Consider the following 24,081-nt stretch of genomic DNA (forward strand, 5'->3'; position numbering starts at 1 on the left):
ATATAGTGCTGACATCGGTACCTATGCCGCCTGCCGACAACTTCTTCCCCATTCTGTCTGCGACAAGTGAATTATTTTGTCCAGAGTACAACTTGCAGGACATTGTTTTTTTTTCAAATTTTGGAAAAATTAAATAAAAATGGTGATCTTTTGGGACATGGAAAACATTTCATAAACAAATGATATACAGTAAGATGATATTATTCCCCTGAATATCTCCTCGCTTTAATTATTATGTCTTCAGTTTATTCTAAGATATGAACTGTTCAATTTTAGGTTCTCAGTAATATTATCCATGAAAAGATTCAACGGACCGATAATTGTTTTGCCATTTAATTATGATCGTAAATATTTTCATGATTTGTTGAAAATCATGTGTTAGCTGATCTGTTTTATTCGATCGAAGTTAGATAAGTACACAATTTTTGCATTTGCACGAATTTTAGTAGGCGTTGACAAAGAAGAACAAGAAGTCGAAGGGGTTTCATCGGAGTGCAAACTTCTAGTATATTAGTGGCTTGGAAGTCTCATTGGTGTCAGGTCAACAGTTCAATCCTTATCCGATGTGGGCGTTAGAGCATTGCAAGGACCTAGTGGTATTTTTATGAGGATTCTATCCATGCCTTAGGGTTCCTATGCAAGATCACTTGATCAAACTTCTCTTTTTGTGAGAACCTAACAATAAACGACACAAATCATGAGATGCCTTGAATAATATTGACTTGCTAAATGATTTCTGAATAAACTAATTTACCCCACACACACACAAAACTAGGAAGTTCATTGAGGGTTTATTTAAATTTTTTTTTGGCTAACAAAACAGAACAGGCGAAACTTGCAATCAAAGAAAACTCTTAAAAAATGAGATACTCCAACCAGAAGAGAAGATATACTAAATTTACTATACAAAATAATTCATGCTCAATCATCTTGTTATGACACGAATCAATTCACAATGCAAGCAACGTTCAAACTTACAACGCCTTGTAAGCTTTATATATGTGTGTGTGTGTATACATACATACATACATATATATATATATATACATATATATATATATATATATATATATATATATGCAACGGATCCCCTTATTTGAAAAAAATGGGATTAGGTGTGGGGTCCACTTCACATCGAATTTTAAAGATCTGAACAGTCTATTTTGTAAGTCTCGATTCATAAATCATCATTGTAAAAATTCAATTCAATCCGAACTCTTTTGCCTATTAATTATCAAGATAAAATTTCATTGTTATATAACAAAGTATTCGTTAATTTCTTTGAACCTAATTAGATGTCTTAAACAGTTCCAATTTAGCTAGTATTCGTTCAATCCTTATCCGATGTGGGCGTTAGAGCATTGCAAGGACCTAGTGGTATTTTTATGAGGATTCTATCCATGCCCTAGGGTTCCTATGCAAGATCACTTGATCAGACTTCTCTTTTTGTGAGAACCTAACAATAAACGACACAAATCATGAGATGCCTTGAATAATATTGACTTAAAATTTCATCGTTTCTTATATAACAAAGTATTCGTTAATTTCTTTGAACCTAATTAGATGTCTTAAACATTTCCGATTTAGCTAATATTTTGCAAGGATGATCTATGAGATGCAACTTGAAAAATAGACGGTTTGGATCGTTAAAGTTTGATTTGTGTGAACCCCACAACTAATCCCCATTTGTATATAAAAAAATAAAAAATAAAGATCCTTTCCCCTAAAGATTTCATATATATATACACTGCTTTTTTCTACATAAAACCCTAGAAAAAGAGTTGTCATTTTTTCTTTAATACAAGCGATATTCTACACTAATTACTCTAATAGAAATGAAGGTTTAAACTCAGAGCGCGAGGGTTTAAACTCAAGGCGCAATAAATTTTGAGAATAAGACCTTAATCACCAGGATAATCACCAATCGTCATCCCTTATGGGTTCGCAACAAGAAAAACGAAAAGCTTCATTTGAGAAAACCTCAGAACTATTGTAGTACCATGTTTATATAGATCAAAGGATTGATCGATTGATTAACCAACATGATTTCTTACACGATCCTTTAACCTGATATGAAATTATATAAAATTAACAGGTTTCGGGTCAATTTGTTAACAAGTCAAGTTGTTATCAGGTCATCTGTTACGTGTTGGGTCGTTCTCGAGTCACGCGTTAAGAATCCAATAAGATATCATTTGTCAGATCTAAACATTAGACATGTCAGCATAACTTGTTAACTCGATACAAAACGGCACGACCCATTAACGAATTATGTCGTTATCGGATTACTTGTTAAGAATTCGTTATACGAATTTGACGTGACATGATCCTTTAAGATAATAGATATGATACGAAAACAACAACACGACTTGTTTTATCGGTATGAATAACACGCAGAAATTTTGTCTGATATTTCCCTCCCCCTTTTGGGGCTTTCTTGATGTCATTGTGCATTGCATTTTACGACTCAGTACATGTTACTGTTGGTAGCACATGGCATGCATGCATGGCCATTATTTGTTCAGCGCGAGAGGCCCTACGCACATGCAGTCATTGCGGTGGACTTGTCACTTGCATCTTTCTGTCCCTTTCAAATGGGAAAGTGGTCTTCACACGGTAAAGTCTGGGGCCACCAGACCCACATAACATGCAAAATAATTCATCTACTATACATGTTTCAGTGCATGTCATGCATTGTATGATCGAAAAATTAAATGTGTGATGAAGGGGATTAGGACTAAGCATGTAAAATCTCTAATTTTTTGGTGTGACTCTAAATTAATTTTAGCATTTTAAACATTTCAAACAGGTATCAAATTTATTGAAAATGTCACATTTGTCAAGTCTAATTAATTTTTATGTTAAATGTACGTGTGGCAACAATGAATCCAACTTTTTAGCTTATAGGACGGTACTAATAAAAATAAGTTTAAAACAGAAATGAAGAAAAATGAAGATCGGGAAATATCAAAGCCCCTGCCACCTCCAAGCTCAACCTACGACCACCAAAAGCCCATCCCAACCTCTATAATCAAAACCCACTAACTGAGTATATCATAGTCAACGTTAATATTAGTTGCCTCAAAATCTAAATCTCACACATAAATTATATAATATGGAACTCAAAGATCAACGAGAATTGAATTGAATAAAAAAAATATCCCAAAATTGAAATTACAGCAGGAGGGCAATCTTCTAATAAAGAAAAGGGTTATGAATTCATATAGGGTTTCAAAGAGCTTGTTTCTGCTCATGTGATGTCCTCATTCCTCAATTCTCGACTCGTAAAGTTTCTAATTCTTCTTTGTGGACAATGAAGACAGTGGTGACCGCATCAGGCAATCTATACCATTTAAGTAACCTCCATAACCTTCTTTTCAATGTTGGCGGCTTGAGTTGTTGCGTTATGTTGGTGGTTGTGCAATGGGTTTGGAGGTAATGGCCTGATGGAGGTGGTGGTGACCGTTAGTTGGTCAAGGCTATGCTTCCATGATTTTCTATTGATTTTGGAAACAAAGTAAACCCTAGTTAATTTAATAGAAAATTTAACTAGGGCGTAATGAATGCGATAATTCAATAGATTCGGCACTTATTTGGAATGTTTAAAATGGATGAGACCAATTTGGAATGACACTAAAAAATATGGAGGTTTTAGGCACTTGATCCAAGATATTAACAGTCAAGAGTTTAACAAAACTTACATTGGTGCATACTAAGAAAATCTCATCAAACGTATGTACCAACATGATACGCGTCTTGAAAAAGAAAGACATATATGGCAATGCTATATGTCTTTGTTGTATCGGCGTGAAATGTCATGATGGCAGTATACCTGTGTTATATAAGTTCTCGTTTGAAGAGGGCAAATCTAACCAAACTCCAAAGTTTACTATCATTGGGACGAAATATCATTGTAACCAGGTATCTATGTCATATAAATTGTTCTCATTTGAAAGGAGACAAATCAATCTAAGCGCCAAAAGTTCACTATTTGGAGCATACCATACCTTTTGATGTGGAATTGTCTCGTATATGATCGTAAGGGGTAAGTAATGATCAGTATCGTACACGCCTTGGTTATCAAGTAAACTAAGAATGAGGTACATGTTTCCCCGTAGGTGCCGTATTATTATTGTGGTTACGGTTTTTACTTCAATCCACTGTTTCGAATACAGTTACGATTATAACACGATTACGTAGTTACTAATACACTTATGTCATAGAATATGTTTAATTTATTGATTTGATGTCTTCAAATATAAGATTTACACGAATTCACTTATATTATGATATGTAAAAAGATACAACACAACGGCATGGGTAGTCAAACAAAATTCTTTAAGGGAATGTTCGGTTGAGAAACTTTCATATTCCAAGGGATTTAGGAATAATGATGAAGAAATGGATCACAAAAAGTTTGATAAAAAGGCATTTAGGCATAATCAGGATACCATATGATCATGCATATCTTTTATAACTTAACTCTGATGTTACCAGACAACGATACAGCCTGTAGGTGCCCGTGTTCCAGGCATACTAAAAAAATCTCTCCTCCCGCTCAACATCATTACCATTGCGAAATTAATCCCACGTCATGGCAAACCAACGGCATGAATCAAAGTCTTGGAAGTCCAAAGACCTGCACTAAGAAGGGACTCCCAACATTCACAATGACACAGCTCGCAGTTCCTCACTCTGGTTGTGGGCTGTATCTTTTTCGGCATCAGGGAGGCTCAGTAGCACCTAACAGTGAGACAGCTTAGTAGTCACCCGTGTTTCGAGTCCTCGACAGCCTCTACTTTGATTACAGATTAAGAGAATTTAAGTTTGATGATCAACTAACCTCGTAAAGGTACCATGATGCGAAAGCATCAGTTGCGGCATACTGTAACTGATCCTTTGATAAAAACTTGGCCTCCCAGTTTCCCAATCTAATTTTGTTGGGCTTCAAAAGCTGCAACGTTTTGAAAACATTAACAGCGATTCCTACATGAATTTATCACTGTATTCTACAAAGAGCCTAAGGAGAATTTTAGAAAGATACAGGTCAAATGCAAGTGAAATAATGAAGGAAAAAATTATGTTACAATCCGGCACAATTCAAGCAAAAAGATCCAGTAAGGGAGAATCGTTTAGGAGTATGCATCGGGGATTCCTTACGCTCAGTTTGTTTTGCTGAGAATAGTGAATCTAGCGACAAAATAATATTTGATGGCAGAGAAAAAACAATGATTACCTCTTTGCAAATGAGCTTCTCAGTTAGAGATGCAAGACCCCAGTTCTGCAGACCTTCAACGACCTTCCGCTTAGCTAGATATGAAAGATCTTCTACGGCTTTAGTAGATACATTATAATCTTTGAAAACCTTAAGACAATCATTGGCAATGCCAACTCCAACCTGTGTCAGGTATTATATAAGAATAATGTGATATAATCTAAGTTCCAGAATAAGAAAACGAAAAGAAAGACATCTCCTATATCTGGGCAAGATGCAGAAAGTCTGTACAATACATGTTACACACCTTCAAAATTGAAGAATCTTCGAGAAGTAACTGCAGACTTCGAGGAATTCCAGAATGTACAATGTGCATTACATAACAACAACTTGTGCCTCCACATATCTGCATAACTGCAGCCTTCCCAGGTGGAACGCCTGCAGTTTTTTCCCAATTAAGCAATCCACAAAGTATAAGTTGCATTTTTTCACAAAACTAAACCGAACCCCTCCCCAAGAATCAGACGAAAAAAAAGCTCACATTTTACTGGATAAATCCAACATAGAAATGGTCTGTAAGACATAAATTTATCAGAAACACTGTCGAAAAGCAGATCGGAAAGGAAGTGCAACTTCCGATGATTTCTTCAGTCTGTAACGCCCACAGTCCCTGCTCAACCTCAAGACCTTCCCAACCCAACCCCAACCCCAACCCCAAGGTAGCTCACTTTCTCTTTCTTCTTCTTACATTTCCGTTCATAATTTCGTTAGATAATGTGACTTGCACCATCCAATCTTTTCAGGTCTTTTTTATAACTTTAATATAGAATGAAAGTGGAACAAGTATAACAATTTTTCTATTATCACCTCATTTAAATCATATATGAAATGAGGTTGGACAATCATCATCAATCTTGAATACAACTACGATATATAGGGTGAGTTATGATCAAAACAAGAAATGAGGCGATTATTAAAAGAAATAACGGAAAAATCCTACGGAGTACATAACAAGAATGAATCATCAACAGCCGAAACACTAAACATTCTTAGTATTCGCTGAAAAATCCATCATTTTTCAAATGCATAAAATATAGCAAGGGTTCAAGAAACCCCTCTGCCTTCCAGAGGAATTATCGTCATGATTCATCAAATACAGAAGGTATAACACAAAAGAAACCCTCCTTCCCCTTCCATTTAACAGACACAATAAATCAAAGGTACCGGAACCCCCCGTTGCTTTTACAGTCATTAAAATATCCATTATGTCACTGTTTCAAGGCCCGGGGGAGGGGAGTTGCAATCAAGGCCAAACCGATAAAAACTTTGCTTCAGCATTTGCACTGGTTCTAACTAAATGAAACTGGAGGTTCTCTTCTTTGTGGGATTATTTTCCCTTGTGACCATTCTCTTCCTCCTTGGCCTATGGCTGTAGAATTCTTAACAATATGAAAAGTAGGATAGGGAAGCTGAAGAAGACACAGACTAGGTTTTTGAAAATAAACATCTTGAATAAGAAAGAGGAGGAAATATGGTAGAGAGACAGAACTTGGATCTTCAACAACACCATCCGTACCTTGTGAAACAGGTTGCCACATTCAGGTTTATCAATTTATATCTTCAAGCCAATGTGATTTATGAGTCAATTCTATTTTCATGATGGAACTAAAGAAAGAATAGACAAATCTATCAAGAAACCAAAAAAAATCATAATAAAATACATATGATGCCTAAAAGAACTACGAACCTCTTTTAAATGTGGGCTTCCACTCGATGTCAAATCCAATTGCATTTTGACCCACTGCTTTTTTCTTTGCTTGAAAATTCTTTAAAATCTCCAGGGCAGCTTTCTCTACTTCAACTGCAGTTCTGCTATATTTAATCTCACCTCCAAACATCATCACGGGATATTTCATCCTTGCATTGGCTGCTTTAGGAAATAGATATTGCAATGAAAAACTAACTAATTTAAATATAAAAAGGATGCTCGGAAATGATAATCAAATGTTTATGCACAGTACAACATTTGCCAGCAAACAAAACACACTAAAAGTGGGCAAAACCTTTGATGGTCACTATAATTCCACATAACTACATTTGAAAAAATAAGGATCATGCCAAATCCTAAAACTAACTGCACTGAAACAGTGTCAACTTGTTAAAAACCCTTGCTCAAGTATCAAGGTAATATTGTTTTGTTACATAATTTGTTTGATGGTCCGATTTATCCCTTTTGAGGTGGAATTTTTCCTAGTGAGAACCTTCAAACCCAATCAGGGGATTCTTAAACAACCTTAAAATATAGTTCATCCTATCAAAAGCGTCATAACTCTCACAGGAAAGGATTTCTGCACAAATTCTGTGACTGTTATCATAGATCATGTTACGACTTGCAACTATAGCAAGAGAAAATTAACAGCCAAGTTTCAGTTGTCCTATCAGACTGGCTAGTAAAGTCATCCATGCAAATTCATGCAGTTTCGCAATTGGTAGGAGGGCGTCTCTTAACAATGATTTGGACACTTCAGAATCTTTCTGAGCGATACTATAAATGCGTTCTCAATATTTGAGTATCTAGTTGTATGAGAAAAAGTGTTAGACAAATAGAATAACTACAAAACAATCTAACAAAAGTCAAGACCTCAATATAATTTGACATAATAAGATATGGCATATAATAAAAATTATGATGGAAGATGAAAAATCCATATGGCCAAGCTCATATAATTGATAAGATAAATAATTAGCAAGTAATATGATGAGCATTAGCTACCAAAACCACCAAGGAAACAATCATTCACCATGCAAGACCTGATGCATGCATGGTTCTTGCAATAAGGTTGCTTTTTTTTTCCCTGCCAGCACTCTAGGCAAAATAAAATAAATTCTAGGTGGTCATCTAGCACCAATCTCTCTTCCTCTTAACCTTTTAAGTTCTTAGTTGTTTTCTTCTCACTTGGAAGTCGGAATCTAATAATGCTGTTTAGGATTTTCTGCTTGCAGATCCTATGACTGTCCCCACCCCCACAATACATTTCTACTACCTGTGCTACGTCCACAAACTCAAACTACAAAGTCATCTTCAGATTTGACATTTTTATATTATGATGCTTCATCGTGGACAGGTCAAATTTCATAGAAATCTAACAGGGCCCAAGTGAGGAGCAAATTGCGCTAACACTTCAAGAATAGATTCGTACTAATCCGCTGTATAGCTCCTCTGTACGAACTGTACTAGTACTACCAACTTCATGAACTCCAATTTCTTTCGGTACCACATACCGGCATTTCAATCATCTTGAACAGCTTAGTAATGCAGCCTACCCTGCTTCACAAGACTAGCTAGACTCTGTGTCACACAGACTTCAGTTGCTAAGCTGTAACACAAAATATCGAAACTAAAGCCACTATGCTACTTTCCTACTTATCTGCAATCCCAAAACCCAACACTCAGGGTCATTACATAGTAATCATAACCTCATATTTTCTACTGATTTCTGACAATTGACAGGTGCCTTCCTACTCCACAAATTTAATTTGTAAATTTGGTACATTTCCTACGCCATGTTTAAACAGATTAAACCCTCTACACTAATTTAGGGTTTCAATAAAAAGAAACACTGAAATATCAAGATTTACAGACAATGGAAGTGAGGCGACGGACCTTGACGGCAAGGAGAGAGAGGGAATGCGTTTGGATGCTGGAGAGCGAGAACTGAATTGGGCAGTCGGCGTCGGGCACTCTCGGACTGGCGGCGTTGCAGGGTTTTGTGGTCGGCCCCGTCGTCTTCTGGACTGGAGCTTCGCTTTTTGGGGAGAGAGGAAGTCGCAGCTTCGAATGCGGCTTCAATGGCTTGGAGGTCTTCTTCCGTGAAGGGATCGTCGTCCAACTCTGGGATTTCCATAAAGCGGTGGTCTTGCTTTTGCTTTTCTTGTTCGGATTGGGAGTGATCCATTTACTCCATTACCACCATTCCCCGCATTTTCTGTCACTTTGTATTAAAAGAGATTTTGAACAATGGTTTTGAAATAGTTGAGAGCGGATTACATGAATTTCTTTTCGGGTTTTAAAAGCACTTTTGCATAGAAGCAAACAACAGTTATGCACCAAATAAGACAAAAATCGAATTTAAAATTTTAGCATGAGCTAGTAATAATATGTTTTAAATTTATTTTTTGATGAGAATCAAACCTAAAAAGTTATTTACAAATGAAGAAGAATTTCACTAAACCCTAATAGTTAATTGCACTCAAACACTCATCTTAAAAGAGTTGAAAATTAAAAAAATGTGTGAAACGTAAAAATGACTCATTCTTTTTTATGAAATGTGGGCTCTACAGAGTTTAACAGCAACTCCACCCCTAAAAAAAATGAGATTGCCCAAAGTTTATTTAATCCATCCAAATGAATAGTAATTGACTGCAATAAATAATAATTGGCTAAATACATCTCCACCTCTAAAATTAAATATCCTAGTATATTTTATTTTTAATATTTTTAATTTCTAACATTTTTTTATTTATAAAAAATATTATTAATTTATGACATTTTATTTATTTCTTTATTTTTGTTAAGTTTTTCTGTCGAAAAATATGGACCGTTGATCTGAAAATCGAAAGGTCCAGATTATACCACATCACTAGCCGTTGGGTTTGAATATCAAATTTTTTTTACGGTTGGAAATCCAACAGCCCAGAATACTAGTCGTTGGAAATCCAACGATCAAGGCTTAGCCACGTGGCCCATGTTCTACACCCCTTTAGTGCTCTTGCAGCGCAAGCCCGGCACCTATCGCCTTGTCTGGGATGTGCGCCCACATACCTGATGCAAAAAAAATTTGTGTTGTCCGCTGACGTCAACATGACGTCAAATAGGCCGATTCCTACCTCAACTCATTTTGAACCGGCTTACAAACTGACATGAACTTTATGTTGGTCTATTTTTTAGGATGGAGGGGTTTTATTGGTGCCGGACTGTTTTTTAAGGCTTTGGGTCAGCCTAAAAGATAGGGCTGGAGTTACTCTACATGGCCCAGTCCATAGTTCAGACTCGGCCTCTGTCACCCTCAGACTATCAGTCCCGCCCTTTTCCGCTGTGCTTTCCCTCCGACTCTCTCTCTCTCTCTCTCTCTCTCTCTCCCCTCTGGTGCATGAGTAGAAAGAGAAGTAGCGAAGATGAGTACGGTGGACAAGATGCTAATAAAGGGAATCCGGAGCTTCGACCCGGAGAACAAGCACGTCATCACCTTCTTCAAGCCCTTAACCCTAATCGTCGGCCCCAACGGCGCCGGCAAAACCACCATTATCGAGTGCTTGAAGCTCTCCTGCTCCGGCGAGTTGCCTCCCAACGCTCGCTCCGGCCATAGCTTCGTCCATGACCCTAAGGTCGCCGGCGAAACCGAGACCAAAGCCCAGATTAAGCTCCGCTTCAGGACCGCCGCCGGCAAAGATGTGGTGTGCATTAGGTCGTTTCAGCTCACGCAGAAGGCCTCGAAAATGGAGTTCAAGGCCATCGACAGCGTCCTTCAGACCATTAATCCCCACACTGGAGAGGTACAACTACAACTGCGTTTTGAAATTTCAATCAAAACTTCAAATTCTTATGGTTTTCGAATTTCGGGGTTTGTGGAGATTGTTGATTATTCTTTGTTTTTGAGTTGCAGAAAGTTTGCCTTAGTTATCGATGTGCCGATATGGATAGGGAAATCCCTGCTTTAATGGGTGTGTCAAAGGCTATCTTAGAAAATGTTATATTTGTGCACCAAGATGAAGCCAATTGGCCTTTGCAGGATCCTTCAACATTGAAGAAGAAGTTTGATGATATCTTCTCTGCTACCCGGTATTGTCTTTTGTTCGTTCGATGTTTTTGTTTGTCTTTCTTTTCCATAGTTGAGTTTAATTTGTGTATGAACATTTCATTGATACATGTATGTATGCATTCGATTGTTTGTATGGCAAGTTCCCTAATTTTTCATTAATTTTGTACTTTGATTTTGTTTTACTCTTTGATGACGATTGCTCAAACTTATCACTCATGCGCATCTGCTACTTAATCAGATATACTAAGGCATTGGAGGTAATTAAAAAACTTCACAAGGATCAAGCTCAAGAGATAAAGACCTACAAGCTACAGTTGGAGAATCTTCAAACCAAAAAAGATATTGCATATAAGGTTCTTCTAGTCCTTTCTTTAATTTAATTCTTCTTGTGATAATTCTGATATGCATTTTTTGTTGTTCTAACGGATCGTAGACAGCTTTTCCCGGTCTATGAGATCACTTAATTTTCTAAATCGCAATAAGTCCCCGTTTCTATGTGAAAAGAAATGCAAAATACCCTTTTGGTATATCGACCATATTGATTGCATGGCATTGAAGCATCTGAAAGCCTAGTGTCAAAAAGTCAATGGACACTCCAAATGACATATCTGATCTGTATCCTGCCACATCAGGGCTGTATCCATTTGGGTACTCGGTATGCACAAAATCTGAAGTATCGATGGAAGTACTTGGGAAATTGAATGTCCGCTTGGATAGAATATGTTTCTTTCGTATCTTCACTAAACACAAGCTTTTGATGACAGCTTCCTGTGACCATCCTGCTGTATTCTTATATTTTAAGTTGCATCGTGTGTCTGTTTCTTCCTTCTCTTTTAGTCTGTTTAAAACACTGCTCTATGTAACAGAAGTTCCACATGGGTCCCTTAGTTTCTCTCTTTGTTTTAATTATTAGAAATCATGGTTATTCAAGATACGAAAAGGGTGTTTTGGGCTTAATGTCTGACATGTGTGCGTTAAAGGGATTGATGTTGCTGATACGGGGTTTTGTGTTTGTAGCATCGCGAGCAAATTTCTCAAGCTCAAGAAAAAGCAAATTTTTTGAAAAGTGAGATGCAGGGGTTGGAGGGAATGATCCAAGATGTGAATACTAAAATTCAGTATACTGACACAAAACTAAAGGATTTGAAGAAGCTGGAGGACCAGATATCACAGAAAACTGCCGTGAGAAGCACCCTGGTTAACGAGCGGGAGGAGAAGCACAAAGCTCTTGAAGAGGAGAATGAAGGTATAGCTACCTAGCAGTAGTAGGATGCTTGTGTAACTTTTTTCATTTAACCATCTCTGGTTGATCATAGTCGTTCAATTTTTACTGCTGCTCTTTTTTCATGTTTTATTTATGGAGGATATTATTGATGCTGCCTTTAGGGGAATGTCACCTTTTTTTTGGTGTATTGGTCAGACACTGATGAAGAATTGAAGGAATGGAAAACCAAGTTTGAAGAAAAGATTGCGCTTTTGGAAACTAAAATCAGGAAGTTGGAGAGGGAAGAGAATGACGCAGAGAGCAAAATTACTTTCCTTGAAAAAACGCTTAAGGAATCTATACGGGAGATTAGCAAGCTCGAAAACGAAGCTGAAGTAAATGAATCACATACATTTTAATATTCTAAAAATCTTTTGAACCATGGAAAATGGTTCTATGTTAATCTTTGATTTTTGACTTCAGGTTCATTTGTGCTCAAAGAATGAGAGAGATTCTATCATTCAAAAGCTCTTTTCAAGGCACAATTTGGGTGCTCTTCCTAATCCTCCCTTCACCAATGAAGTTGCTCTGAACCTCACCAATCGAATAAAATCAAGGTTGTTGGATCTAGAAAAGGATTTGCAAAATAAGAAGGTAACATCTCCTTTCTTTCCATGTCATCTTTTTAATTCTAATGGATGATTTATCTTGAATACTTTCCTCCTATATATGTACGTCCTGGAAACTTGGTATCAACAGTCCTAGCAGGAATTTGTTTATATTTTATGGTTTACTTTTAGGATCTTCAACATTACTAGACCACCAAGTATCTAGAACCATTGAGTTAGAGTCTATACCAATAATTTTTTTTGTTTATGCTTTATGAGTTTGTTATGTAACCCAAAGTTGAGGGTGCAAAATGTAATTTACTCTATTTTATGGTTTATTATTAGGATTTTCAACATTACCATACCAATAACTTTTTGTTATTTGAGGAAGACAAGCTCACCTATGGCTCTTGGTAGGTTTGCCCCCCTGAAGCTTGTATCCTCTAAGAATGATCTCACGTGAAAATGGTGTGGATGCAAGTGGAGTAAAACAACCGAGAGAACCCTCAAAGTGTTTTGTTCACATAAGAAAGCAGATGACATTTTGTGTTTGAGGAATTTGTCACCCTAGCTATGCTTCATCATATATTTGGAATAAGACTCGTCTAATGGTCTCTTACTATATGGGATTCGACAAGGAGTCCCATTTTAGTGAATCTTTGGAGGGTAAGAACTGTGACATGGAAGTGCCCATTTTGGTGACACCTTGCAGGCTAAGAAAGTATGCTCCCAAATGTAGGCAAATGCAAGTTGTGGGCCTTGTGCTTAGGTTTTGGGCTTGAAATTAGATTTCTTGAAAAGATCTTATAGTTAGAATCTAGGACGTGATTGAAAAGTTTCCTTCCCTTCATGGCTGACTGCTATGCAGTGACATAATGCCTACTTTAGCCACCATGTCCCATGGTAGATCCCTCCTTATGCAAGAAAGAAACAGTCGTCCCAGAGGACAAATGACCAATCATCTCTCAAACATCCCATGGTAGACACTTATTTAGCAGCAAGCCATCCTTTTCAACCCTAGAGCCATAACCAACCAGCTCACCAACTAACACCCATTGTTGGCTGAATGATTATTCCAGACCGTAAGACTATGAGGCTCTGCAAACCAACCAAGGCCACGTGTAGCCAAACCATATGGCTAGAAACTAAAGCTGGAGTCATGACTAATATGAGATTATGTGGCTCAAGCTAACTTGGAATTCAAAAGTATCATAAGAGATAAAAAAAAAAAAAAAAAAAAAAAAAAAAAACCAACCAAGGCCACGTGTAGCCAAACCATATGGCTAGAAACTAAAGCTGGAGTCATGACTAATATGAGATTATGTGGCTCAAGCTAACTTGGAATTCAAAAGTATCATAAGAGGAAAAAAAAAAAAAACTCTTGCCGACCCAAGCTAACTTGGAATTCAAAAGAGTGTTCTTCCGATTATAATTCAAAAAAGCTGTCTCGGTCAAAAATGTTGATGTGGCTATACTATGATGGATCTCATATTGAAAATATCATTGGATTTGACTGCTTACCCCTATAATCTTGTGTTAAAATTAATTTCTTGAGAAATCTCATTATGGTAATTGGTATTTGAAACTGAGCATTTGCATGGGATGTATCCATGTTTGTAATTCCACGACGGACGTATGTTTGTATTGCTTGGCATGGTGTCCACAAAGTGGACTTTAATACCAAAGTAAATACTAGTTCACCTCAAAGTAAAGTTTTCTCACAACTCAAAGTTCTGCTTGGTCCATTATTTGGCTAAGAACCGACTAAAATGGATGTTATTTCAGATGTCAAATGAAAAAGAACTTGAGACAACATGGGACTGCTACAATGATGTAAAAGACCGTTGGAAGTCTATTGAGGCTCAGAAAGAAGCTAAAGAAGAAATAAAGGTTTGCATTTAAGACTCACTAGATTGCTTCCGAAATGTATTTTTCTCATGTTTTGTGTAGGCGTTCCTAATTGTGACTCATACAGAATGGCCTTCTGAAGCGCATAGAGGAAAAAAAGAATGAGCGTGATTCTTTAGAACTTGAAGTTTCAAATGTTGATCTTTCTCACATTGATGAAAAAGAAAAAAATATGGTGAGGATGACAGCTTAGTAGTCTCGATTGGGATTCATAATCTTAGGTTTAAATAACCGGGCTAAGGTACATGCAAGTAATTCTTCTTTGTCATTGTAGCATATTGAGCTTGAGAGAAAGACAAACCAGTATGCTAAAAGGGAATTTGAATCAACAATACGCCAAAAGTATAATGAGATGTTTAGCATCGAGCAAATGATTACAGTTGCTAAGAAAGAGAAAGTCGCCATGGCTGTTGATACAGAGGACAGAACAAAACTGTCTATGAAGAAGAATGATTTGGAGAACCGCAAAAGGCAACATGGAAAGATGTAAACCTATTCTATCTGTCTCTTTGTTCTTCCTCTCTCTCTCTCTCTCTCTCTTAGCTTGTGTTATTCATATGAATCCCCGTTCCAATGCTTATAATGTCCCTTTATTATACTTTCCAGTATTAATGAAAACAGGGAGAGAGTTAGAGGAGTGCTAAAAGGGAGGTTTCCTCCAGAGAAGGATTTGAGAGGCGAAATCAGTAAAGTATTGAGGTTTGTCCCATATTTTTTTTATTACATCTTAAAAATGCTCCGCTGCTTGTCACCCTAAATGTGAAATCATGATTGCGTAATGTTCATCATGCAGTGGGATGTTGAACCACAACTTTGCCTTTTCTTGCTTCTGGATTCATATTTCAAGCTTATTTAGTGATATTTGATGTCAGCATGCTGTTGTAGTGGTTTTCATTCTCTATTTGGGATATCCTTTTATGTTCCATTAATGGTTTAACATTTTCTCTTTATTTTGTTCTATCCATATCAATTTAAGTTGTGTTTACGACCTGCAGTAGTGATTTTCGTTTTGTTAATTTTACTTCCATTGATGTATGTTGCGAAGAATGAGCTTTTCCATCAGTTACTTGACTGGTTAGGAAAGAAGGTTGGGTCATGTTTGAGGAGTAAAGTGTTTGGCGTAATTATCTATGGATTATATAAGCAGCTGATGGTCATATTTTGGGAGAGTGAGTTTTAAAACAGGGGATTAATCATTTAAAAGCCAATCACGTCTCTGATTTGTGAAAGGGATTTTTTCATAGTTTGGGGTTTCAGCCAACGTGATTGTTGCTTCAAAATGTGAAATCATAGTATGATAAAAAAAAAATTGGAAGAAAATCCTGGTTTTTTAGCTTTTTCTGGACATATGAGAACAATTTGCTACCTCTACGGACATGCAGGATGATGACAGAACTCAAACTTATGATGACAGAACTCAAACTTCCACTTAGTTACGACTCTCAGGGTTTAGAACTTGCTGAATTTATGGTTTTGGATTTTGAGGTTTTCATTATGTTCTCCTTGCAGTGCTGTTACCATGGAGTTTGATGACTTGAGCACCAAATCTCGTGAAGCAGAGAATGAGGTGAATATGCTGCAGACAAGAATACAAGAAATTAACAATAACATCTACAAGCATCGGAAAGATATGGACTGTAAGTGTTTGATCTTTATAATATTATGATAATATTTTTGTTCTTAATTCAGGTGTAATCAAATTTTATTTATTGAACCATTGCATAAACTTTGCAACACTGTTTACACACATAAGTTCTTTTTACCAAGTTGACCTTGCTTATAAATGTATAAGATAATATATACTGATTTAATTAAGACACATGATGTGAGCCATTGGAGCTCGCACATACACCTGTTTTTTTCTTTCTTTTGAGTAGTGTGGAAGATGTATTAGAGCATTAGGTGCTATCCAATCGACTAAGATTTTCCCTTTACCTAAGTTTTTGAATAGTAAATGAGATATAGGGATAATAAACAGATATTCTTTTCCATTGTCTCCCGTGCTCTGACTTGTGTATTCCCTTAAAATTATATCTAGTTTTTTTATTTGTTTTAATGCAGCAAAGAGGAGATATATTGAGTCTAAACTTCAGGCCTTAGATCAGCAATCTTTTACTGTTGATTACTATCCTACAGTCTTGGATTCAGCCAAGGAGAAAAGAGATGTCGAGAAAAGGTACTTGTTTTTTGAATTTTTAGTAGTAGGCTAATATTAAGTGATAAGTAATAGCATCTCTATCAACATGTTCAGCATATTTCCAATTTTACCTCTGAATCTGGTGACTCATCTGTAGGAAATACAATTTTGCGGATGGTATGCGACAAATGTTTGATCCATTTGAAAGAGTTGCCCGTGCCAATCATATTTGCCCTTGCTGTGAACGACCTTTTTCTCTACAAGAGGAAGACGAATTTGTTAAAAAGGTTGGCATACATCACCATTCATATTTTTTAAAAAGGTTCATTGTTTTTTTCCTGGAATATTATGTGACTAAAATTGGAAAATATTTTCTTATACAGCAAAGAATGAATGCTGCAAGTTCTGCTGAGAAATTAAAAGTGCTGGCTGCAGAGTCCTCGACTGCTGACTCTTTTTTTCAGCAATTGGACAGGCTTCGCATGGTTTATGAAGAATATGTTAACATTGGGAAGGAAAGAATCCCCAATGCTGAGAGAGAACTGCATGACCTTAATCAAGAGATGGAACAAAAGTCTTATGCCCTTGATGATGTAATTATTAATTTGATTACTCCTTGTTTTCACATATAATGGTCAAACCATTTATTCAGGGGCCAACAGCGAATGGCCAATAAGCACATGTGGTAGCACATTATAGCACATCATCACCAAAATTGAACCTAAAAAAATTAAGAAACATTGTGTTCTGTTACCACTGCACATTTACCTTCTCTCTTTCTCATTCATATTGGGTTGCGTGAAAAAATAAAAATCAAAGTGGCTAGCTTATGCAGCTTGATATTTCTATTTTGATTGTGTTGGCTGTTCTGCTGAAAACATTCAGATTAAGATTCTAAACTCCTGCAGGCCCTGAATCATTGGCCGATATTGTTAGAAGCTGTTTCAGAGTGACAATTAGACTAATGGCCATAAAGGATTGGACCAAAAAATTATTTACTTGATTCTTCTATAAGCTCTTATCTAGTAATTCTCTATGTTCTTGTCTTTGCCTGAATTCATAATTTGAATACTAGGAGTTTGCTGTTTTCTTTTCCACGAAATCTTTCCAATAAAGGTACCTTCTGTTTTGATCTTGTAGGTGTTAGCAGTTTTGGCTCAAGTAAAGGCTGAAAAGGACTCGATTCAGGCCCTGATGGAACCCATTGAAAATGCTGACAGACTATTTCAAGATATACAAAGAGAACAGAAGCTAGTCGATGAGCTGGCACATAAACTTGAACAAGGCCATGGTGCGAGATCTATGCAAGATATTGAGACAGAGCTGGATAATCTGCTAGAGACAAAGTATAACTTCTCAATATCTAATGATTTGGTTACTTGTTCTTGTTATCAGAATATTTGATCAATAAATAAAAATCAGTCTTAAAATGTAGCTTCATGTAGATGGAAATTACATTTATTTGCTCTCCAGCATTTAGATTCTGATCTTAAAATCGAACTCTTGTTGACATCGTGCAATGCTTAATCTTTTTTATTTCTTGTTTATTTTGGTTAATTTGTTTGTGGATATAGGGATAATTTGCATAGAGAAGTAATGCAGTTGAGAACCGAACAAACGGAATTACAAGATGATTTGAGCGCGGTCCGAAATCGGTGGCACAACATAAGGGAAGAGAAAGTCAAAGCAGCTAATTTATTGTCCGATGTCAAAAGGGCAGAAGAAGAGTTGGAGCGTTTGACCGAAGAAAAGAATCGAGTTGATCTTGATGAAAAGGTTATTTTCATTATCTATATATTATGGAAAAGCTACTGGGCTTCAAAGGTTTAACTAAGAAAGTATCTAATAATAATAACAGCAGATAAGAAGCCGAGCATATTCTGTCTGAGAAACACAATTGGTAACTTCAATAGTACATTTTTTTCTTTATCGTCAATTGGCTAGGAACACAGCATGGTGATACATTCTAAAACTTTCATATTTTAGAGCTGTTAACTATTGAATAGTCTTCACTTTTGGGCCTAAGGTTGAAGAAGTTGCTTTATCAGTTAAGAAATATGTGTCAAACTTCTCTTGGAATTGTTAAGTGCTAGAAATTTAGGCAGTAGGTGTGTTTAGAGTCAATTGATTCTCAGGGGAAGAAAAATTAGAGATTCCTTACACTTGGTAAAATTATGTTCTGTTTACTGGGGTCTTTTCTTGCCCTTCTTTCTTATCAATACAACTGATTTACATGATAAAAAATAAACATAAAAATCAAGATTGATCTATCACAGGAAATCAAGTATGTGCTGCCACTAATCAAACCTTGTTTAAATTGCTTTTGCTTTGTGTATGGGATGATATCTGTTCTTGATATCTTATAAAGTGGGCATGAAAGGACTTTTAGTTGGGTCAAAGACTAGGTTACACTAGTTTAAAAAAAAAAAGAAAAAAGTCTTGATTCTTGCTGTGGTGTACTGGAATGAGTCTGGAAAAAGTTTAACAGTATGTGATCCAGTTTATTGAAAGAAATATTTTCTAGGAGTTGTGAAGTACTTTTTGACTATTTTCAGAAGAGGGCTAAAGTTTATGAGAATTTAGACTACATGTTGAATAAGTAACAGTTGTGAAGTACTTTACCATGTCGATTACCAACAGTTCCTATCTCATCTGTTTTACATTTTATCAACTGTGTTCCTTGTGATCGGAGTAGTGATTTTCTATTTTCTAATGCATAATGACGTATTTGGACTTTCAGCTTTTGGCAGAGTCTCTTCGCCCTTTATCGAAGGAGAAAGATAAATTACTTGGCTACCATAATGACTTAAAAGTTAAACTTAATCGTGAATATGATGATCAAGCTGAACGAAAAAGAGAATACGAGCAGGAAGTTGAGGCATTAAATATGATTAATTTGAAAATTAAAGAGTAAGTTTCAATTGATTGTTTTTAAGGATCTTGTACTATTGATCTTTTCTATCAATTTTTTATTCTCCTACCAGGTATAATGATTCAAAGAAAGGTGAGAAGTTGCAGGAAATCCAAGAAAAGCAACATCTGCTTGAATCTCAACTTCAAAGTTGTAAAACTAGAAAGAAGGAAATCTTAGCTGAGTTGAACAAAAGCAAAGATTTAAGAGGGAAACAAGATCAGGTAAGACGAAATATTGAGGATAATTTGAGTTACAGGAAAACGAAAGCTGAAGTAGAGGAACTTACCCATGAGCTTGAGTCACTGGAAGACAAAATGCTGAAGATTGGTCGGAAGCCCAAAGTTCAAGCTGAACTTGAAAAGCTCTCTCATGAGAGGGAGGAGTTTCTGAAAAGGGTATCCATAGTTCTACATCTCAATTACAGCCATATTTGTTAAAAAAAATTTGAGAACAAATAGAACTGAATATATAAGTAGGGATAGAAAGAACAGAAATTTTGAAAGTGCAGTAAACATAGTTGTATGGATGTGGTATCTTTTTGCACTTTGCATATTTTGTTTAATTTCTTTTCATTTAAAATTCCCAAGTAAAAGGGTCTTTAAGATAAGAAAAATGAGAGCAAGTTTGAACATTAAAAGATCTCCACTCTAAATCTTTCACTTATCCAGAATTTTGTGCATATAAATGTGATTGTTGGTGACCATTCTCTTTTCTAATTCAACATTATACATAGAAGGTATGAAGTCCAAGAGCTGAAAATGACTTAAATGTGGTCTTTATTGCATGCTGGATATCGTTTAAAATATAATTATATAGCATCTCTAGTTGAAACTTCTGTGTTGATTCTATTTCCATTTTTCTTGGTATCAGAATTACGTTTTTTTATTTAGAGAACTTTCCTTTATGGCAGTTAAACCAGAATGAGGGGATCATTTCTGCTCACCAGAGCGAAATTTCAAAGCATAAAATTGATCTCAAAAACCCAGATTACAAGGACATTGACAAGCGGTACTTTGATCAGCTAATCCAACTAAAGGTATGGCATCTTCATGAATCGCGAAATGTTTCTCCTGATTACTCGTATATTTCTATTGTTAGTCTAATTGTTTTGTGACAGACAACTGAGATGGCAAACAAGGACCTGGACAGATATTACAATGCGCTTGACAAGTGAGCTTCTGGAATCAGATTTAATGAATCTTCATAATTTGATTATTTAACCACAAAATTCTTACTTAAATTGAGGATTAATTCTCCAAATTACTCTGCTGTGTCATAATTTTAACTCCAACCAAAAAAAGATGTTAGTTGAATATCGATATACTTCTAGAATTAGGTTTTGATGGTTGGTTTCTTCATGTCCTGTTGTTCTGCGCTCTCTGAGGCTGAATAATCTTTGTACTATTGGGCATCATTCTTTTGCTGCATTCTCTGTATTCATTTAACTCTTTGTTCTCCTTCCTTTTCCTCGAAACAAGTCAGTACTCCCAACACTATCAATGTCTTTGGTTGTTGTGGTGGCGATGTAGGTTGTTACCTTCATTGTTAGTTGTGCGATATCCTCTCCAGATCAAGAAATTGGTCACTGGAGAAATTATACTTATTTGGCACCATAGTACTGCCTGTCAAATGAACTGTTACTAAGCATCCACTACTATCATATTGTCATCAATTCCCACTAATCTCATCATGAATTGTTATTTCTTTTTCTTGCACCTGTTCTGGGTTTTTTAATTCATTTGCTTGTTTGATCATGGGACATTTTGGGTAGGGGGAATTTGGGATCAACTAGGCTATGGCCCACCACATATATCGGTGCTAAAAGTGTAAAGCGAACTTGGGTGAACATGAGTATGGCTTATGCTGAACAGACATAACACAACTTATGCCTTCACTTGCTATGCATTCATGGGTACAAGTGCCTATTTACAGTCGAATATCTACCCGATTAGGTATGACACGACACAATAAGGCATAGGTATGAAGCAGATTGTTTCACAAAATCAGCCTATACCAGGCACGACATGGTGGTCAAATTTATGAGTAGTAAATCAGCCTCACTGACTTATTATTCGTATTCATGTCTGTGTGTATGTGTGAATAAAGCTCAATTGGTGAATGCTTTCTGGCACACATGTTCGTTATAATGTTGCATACGTCTTCGTTATAATGTGATCTCTGATCTTTCTTTTCTCTTTCTTCAGAGCATTAATGCGCTTCCACAGCATGAAGATGGAGGAAATAAATAAAATTATAAGAGAGTTGTGGCAGCAAACATACCGAGGACAAGATATAGACTACATCTGTATACACTCAGATTCTGATGGTGCTGGGACTCGTTCTTACAGTTACAAGGTATTACCATTTTTCTTTTAAAGTTCTTGCAAATCCTTTAGGCCTGTTCACTATCCTTCTTGGATCCAATTTTTAGTTTTTGAAACTAATGAGTAATAAATAATTTAGCCACATTCTTTTGAAAACTAAAAATTGGATCCAAGAAGGAAATGAAACAGCCCCTTAAATTCTTGGCCCGTTCTTACATTGTTGCCACTGCATAATGTCAGGTTCTCATGCAGACTGGTGATACAGAGCTCGAAATGAGAGGAAGGTGTAGTGCTGGTCAGAAGGTAAATAATCTTTGAGCGCTTCACTTAACATACCACCATATTAGGGCTGGTTTGGTATTGCTGTGCTTTGAAAAAAAGTTGTTTCTGCTATACTGTGAGAATAAGCAGCTGTGAAATAAAGCAGCAGAGTGTTTGGTAAACTTTTTTGTAAAAGTGCTTTTGAAAGAAAAAAAAAAGCAGTATTATAGTGTTTAGTAAACTTTTATGTAAAACAAATGTGAAAAAAAGCTAGTTTTTCAAAGCTGGGTTTTGCAGCTTCTTGTTTTTGGCTTTTTTCACCCAAAACTGTGAAAAAAAGCTGAAGCTGAATGTTTACCAAACATAAAAACAGCTCCCAGCTTTTTTTTATACCAGCTTTTTTCAGAATCACCTTAGTACCAAACCAGACCTATGTGAAACGGAAAGCTAAAACCTGTGTTTTGGCTTTAGGTCCTTGCCTCCCTCATCATAAGATTGGCTTTGGCTGAAACTTTCTGCCTCAACTGCGGAATACTAGCACTAGATGAACCAACTACAAACTTGGATGGCCCGAATGCTGATAGTCTTGCCGCTGCTCTCCACAGGTACGGGCAGACTACATTCTCTCTCATATAGCAAATGGATTCTCAATTCACATTTGCCCATTTATCCTCTTTCTGCAGAATTATGGAGGACCGGAAGGGCCAGGAGAACTTTCAGCTGATAGTAATTACTCATGATGAGCGTTTCGCTCAACTAATTGGCCAGCGCCAGCATGCAGAAAAATATTATCGGGTGGCAAAGGATGATCAGTATGGCTAACATTTAAAACTTCTGCTTCGGATGTCTTTCCTTTTATATTTTTACGCATCTCTTATTCCGTGTCACTCTAACTTCTCTAACTCCCTCTTCTTTCCAGCCAGCATAGCATAATCGAAGCCCAGGAGATCTTTGATTGAAGCTTCCTAAACGCGTAGTATACACTGTCCTCGAGCCTCATGCAGCTGAAATGAATCAGCACGTTGAAAACTCCGAACGAGAGACTCGGAAGCCCGAAAGTTAGGAAACCTTATAAATTTGTAAAATAATGGAAATATGTAGTTAGGTAGAAAATTGAATAGACATCTGGGTTTAATTTAAATACTTTGCCATCTCGACAGAGTCGGGATTATTACTATACTTGCAGTTCACCTCATTTTTCAGTTGATATCTTGTATCATCTGTGTATAAACCCATAAGAAGCCTCTTTTGGTTATTTTCATAAATCCATCACACTTTTTGACCCGTTTAATAACCATTACGAATAAATAAGTAAACAAGAGTGGAGGAAGAAAAGAAGGAAATTCTACCGAGCGTTTTCTATTTTTCGATTTTTTATTTTACCGAGCATTGTTTTCGATTTTAGTTTTTAGTTTTTGTGCGTTTTGTTTGGTACTCACGTATTTCTTCTCCACTTTGGTCAGTTTTTGGGTGCAAAAGTTTGGGAGTGACAATAACGTCAAATAAAAATGGACTAAAGATTTTCCGAAGAATCCGTGAATATTTTGTTTCACCTTTTTGATTTGTTCAATTTAACGGCCAGAAAAACGTGTCAAAGAGATGAAAAATGGGTTCGAGAAGAAAAAAGGCGAGTAGAAATCATTTGGGTTTTTGCCTGTAAAGTATTATGCACCCCACAGCAGCATGCTGAT

At 36.4% G+C, this 24,081-nt stretch overlaps 2 protein-coding genes across 2 annotated transcripts; one reads left to right on the forward strand and one right to left on the reverse strand.

Moving 5' to 3' along the window:
• Window positions 1–4,229: 4,229 nt before the first annotated feature.
• LOC137723379 (3'-5' exonuclease) lies at window positions 4,230–9,256 on the reverse strand. Its single transcript, XM_068462570.1, has 6 exons — window positions 8,880–9,256; window positions 6,963–7,142; window positions 5,523–5,653; window positions 5,237–5,398; window positions 4,844–4,954; window positions 4,230–4,743 (listed from the first exon to the last, which is right to left on the reverse strand). The coding sequence occupies exons 1-6, from the start codon at window positions 9,169–9,171 to the stop codon at window positions 4,666–4,668; spliced, it is 954 nt and encodes a 317-aa protein (XP_068318671.1). The 5' UTR covers window positions 9,172–9,256; the 3' UTR covers window positions 4,230–4,665.
• A 1,057-nt stretch (window positions 9,257–10,313) lies between these two features.
• LOC137722501 (DNA repair protein RAD50) lies at window positions 10,314–23,669 on the forward strand. The gene is made up of 25 exons (XM_068461517.1): window positions 10,314–10,768; window positions 10,879–11,054; window positions 11,273–11,387; window positions 12,052–12,280; window positions 12,455–12,633; window positions 12,722–12,892; window positions 14,632–14,736; window positions 14,822–14,929; window positions 15,029–15,240; window positions 15,361–15,453; window positions 16,264–16,391; window positions 16,816–16,930; window positions 17,049–17,178; window positions 17,275–17,484; window positions 18,032–18,237; window positions 18,466–18,667; window positions 19,632–19,801; window positions 19,876–20,200; window positions 20,716–20,841; window positions 20,923–20,975; window positions 22,010–22,160; window positions 22,370–22,432; window positions 22,862–22,995; window positions 23,074–23,202; window positions 23,310–23,669. Exons 1-25 carry the CDS (start codon window positions 10,391–10,393, stop codon window positions 23,347–23,349), a joined length of 3,948 nt encoding a protein of 1,315 aa, XP_068317618.1. The 5' UTR covers window positions 10,314–10,390; the 3' UTR covers window positions 23,350–23,669.
• Window positions 23,670–24,081: the final 412 nt, after the last annotated feature.

The sequence above is a fragment of the Pyrus communis genome, chromosome 17 (assembly GCF_963583255.1).
Source record: "Pyrus communis chromosome 17, drPyrComm1.1, whole genome shotgun sequence".
In the NCBI taxonomy this organism is placed as follows: Eukaryota; Viridiplantae; Streptophyta; class Magnoliopsida; order Rosales; family Rosaceae; genus Pyrus; species Pyrus communis.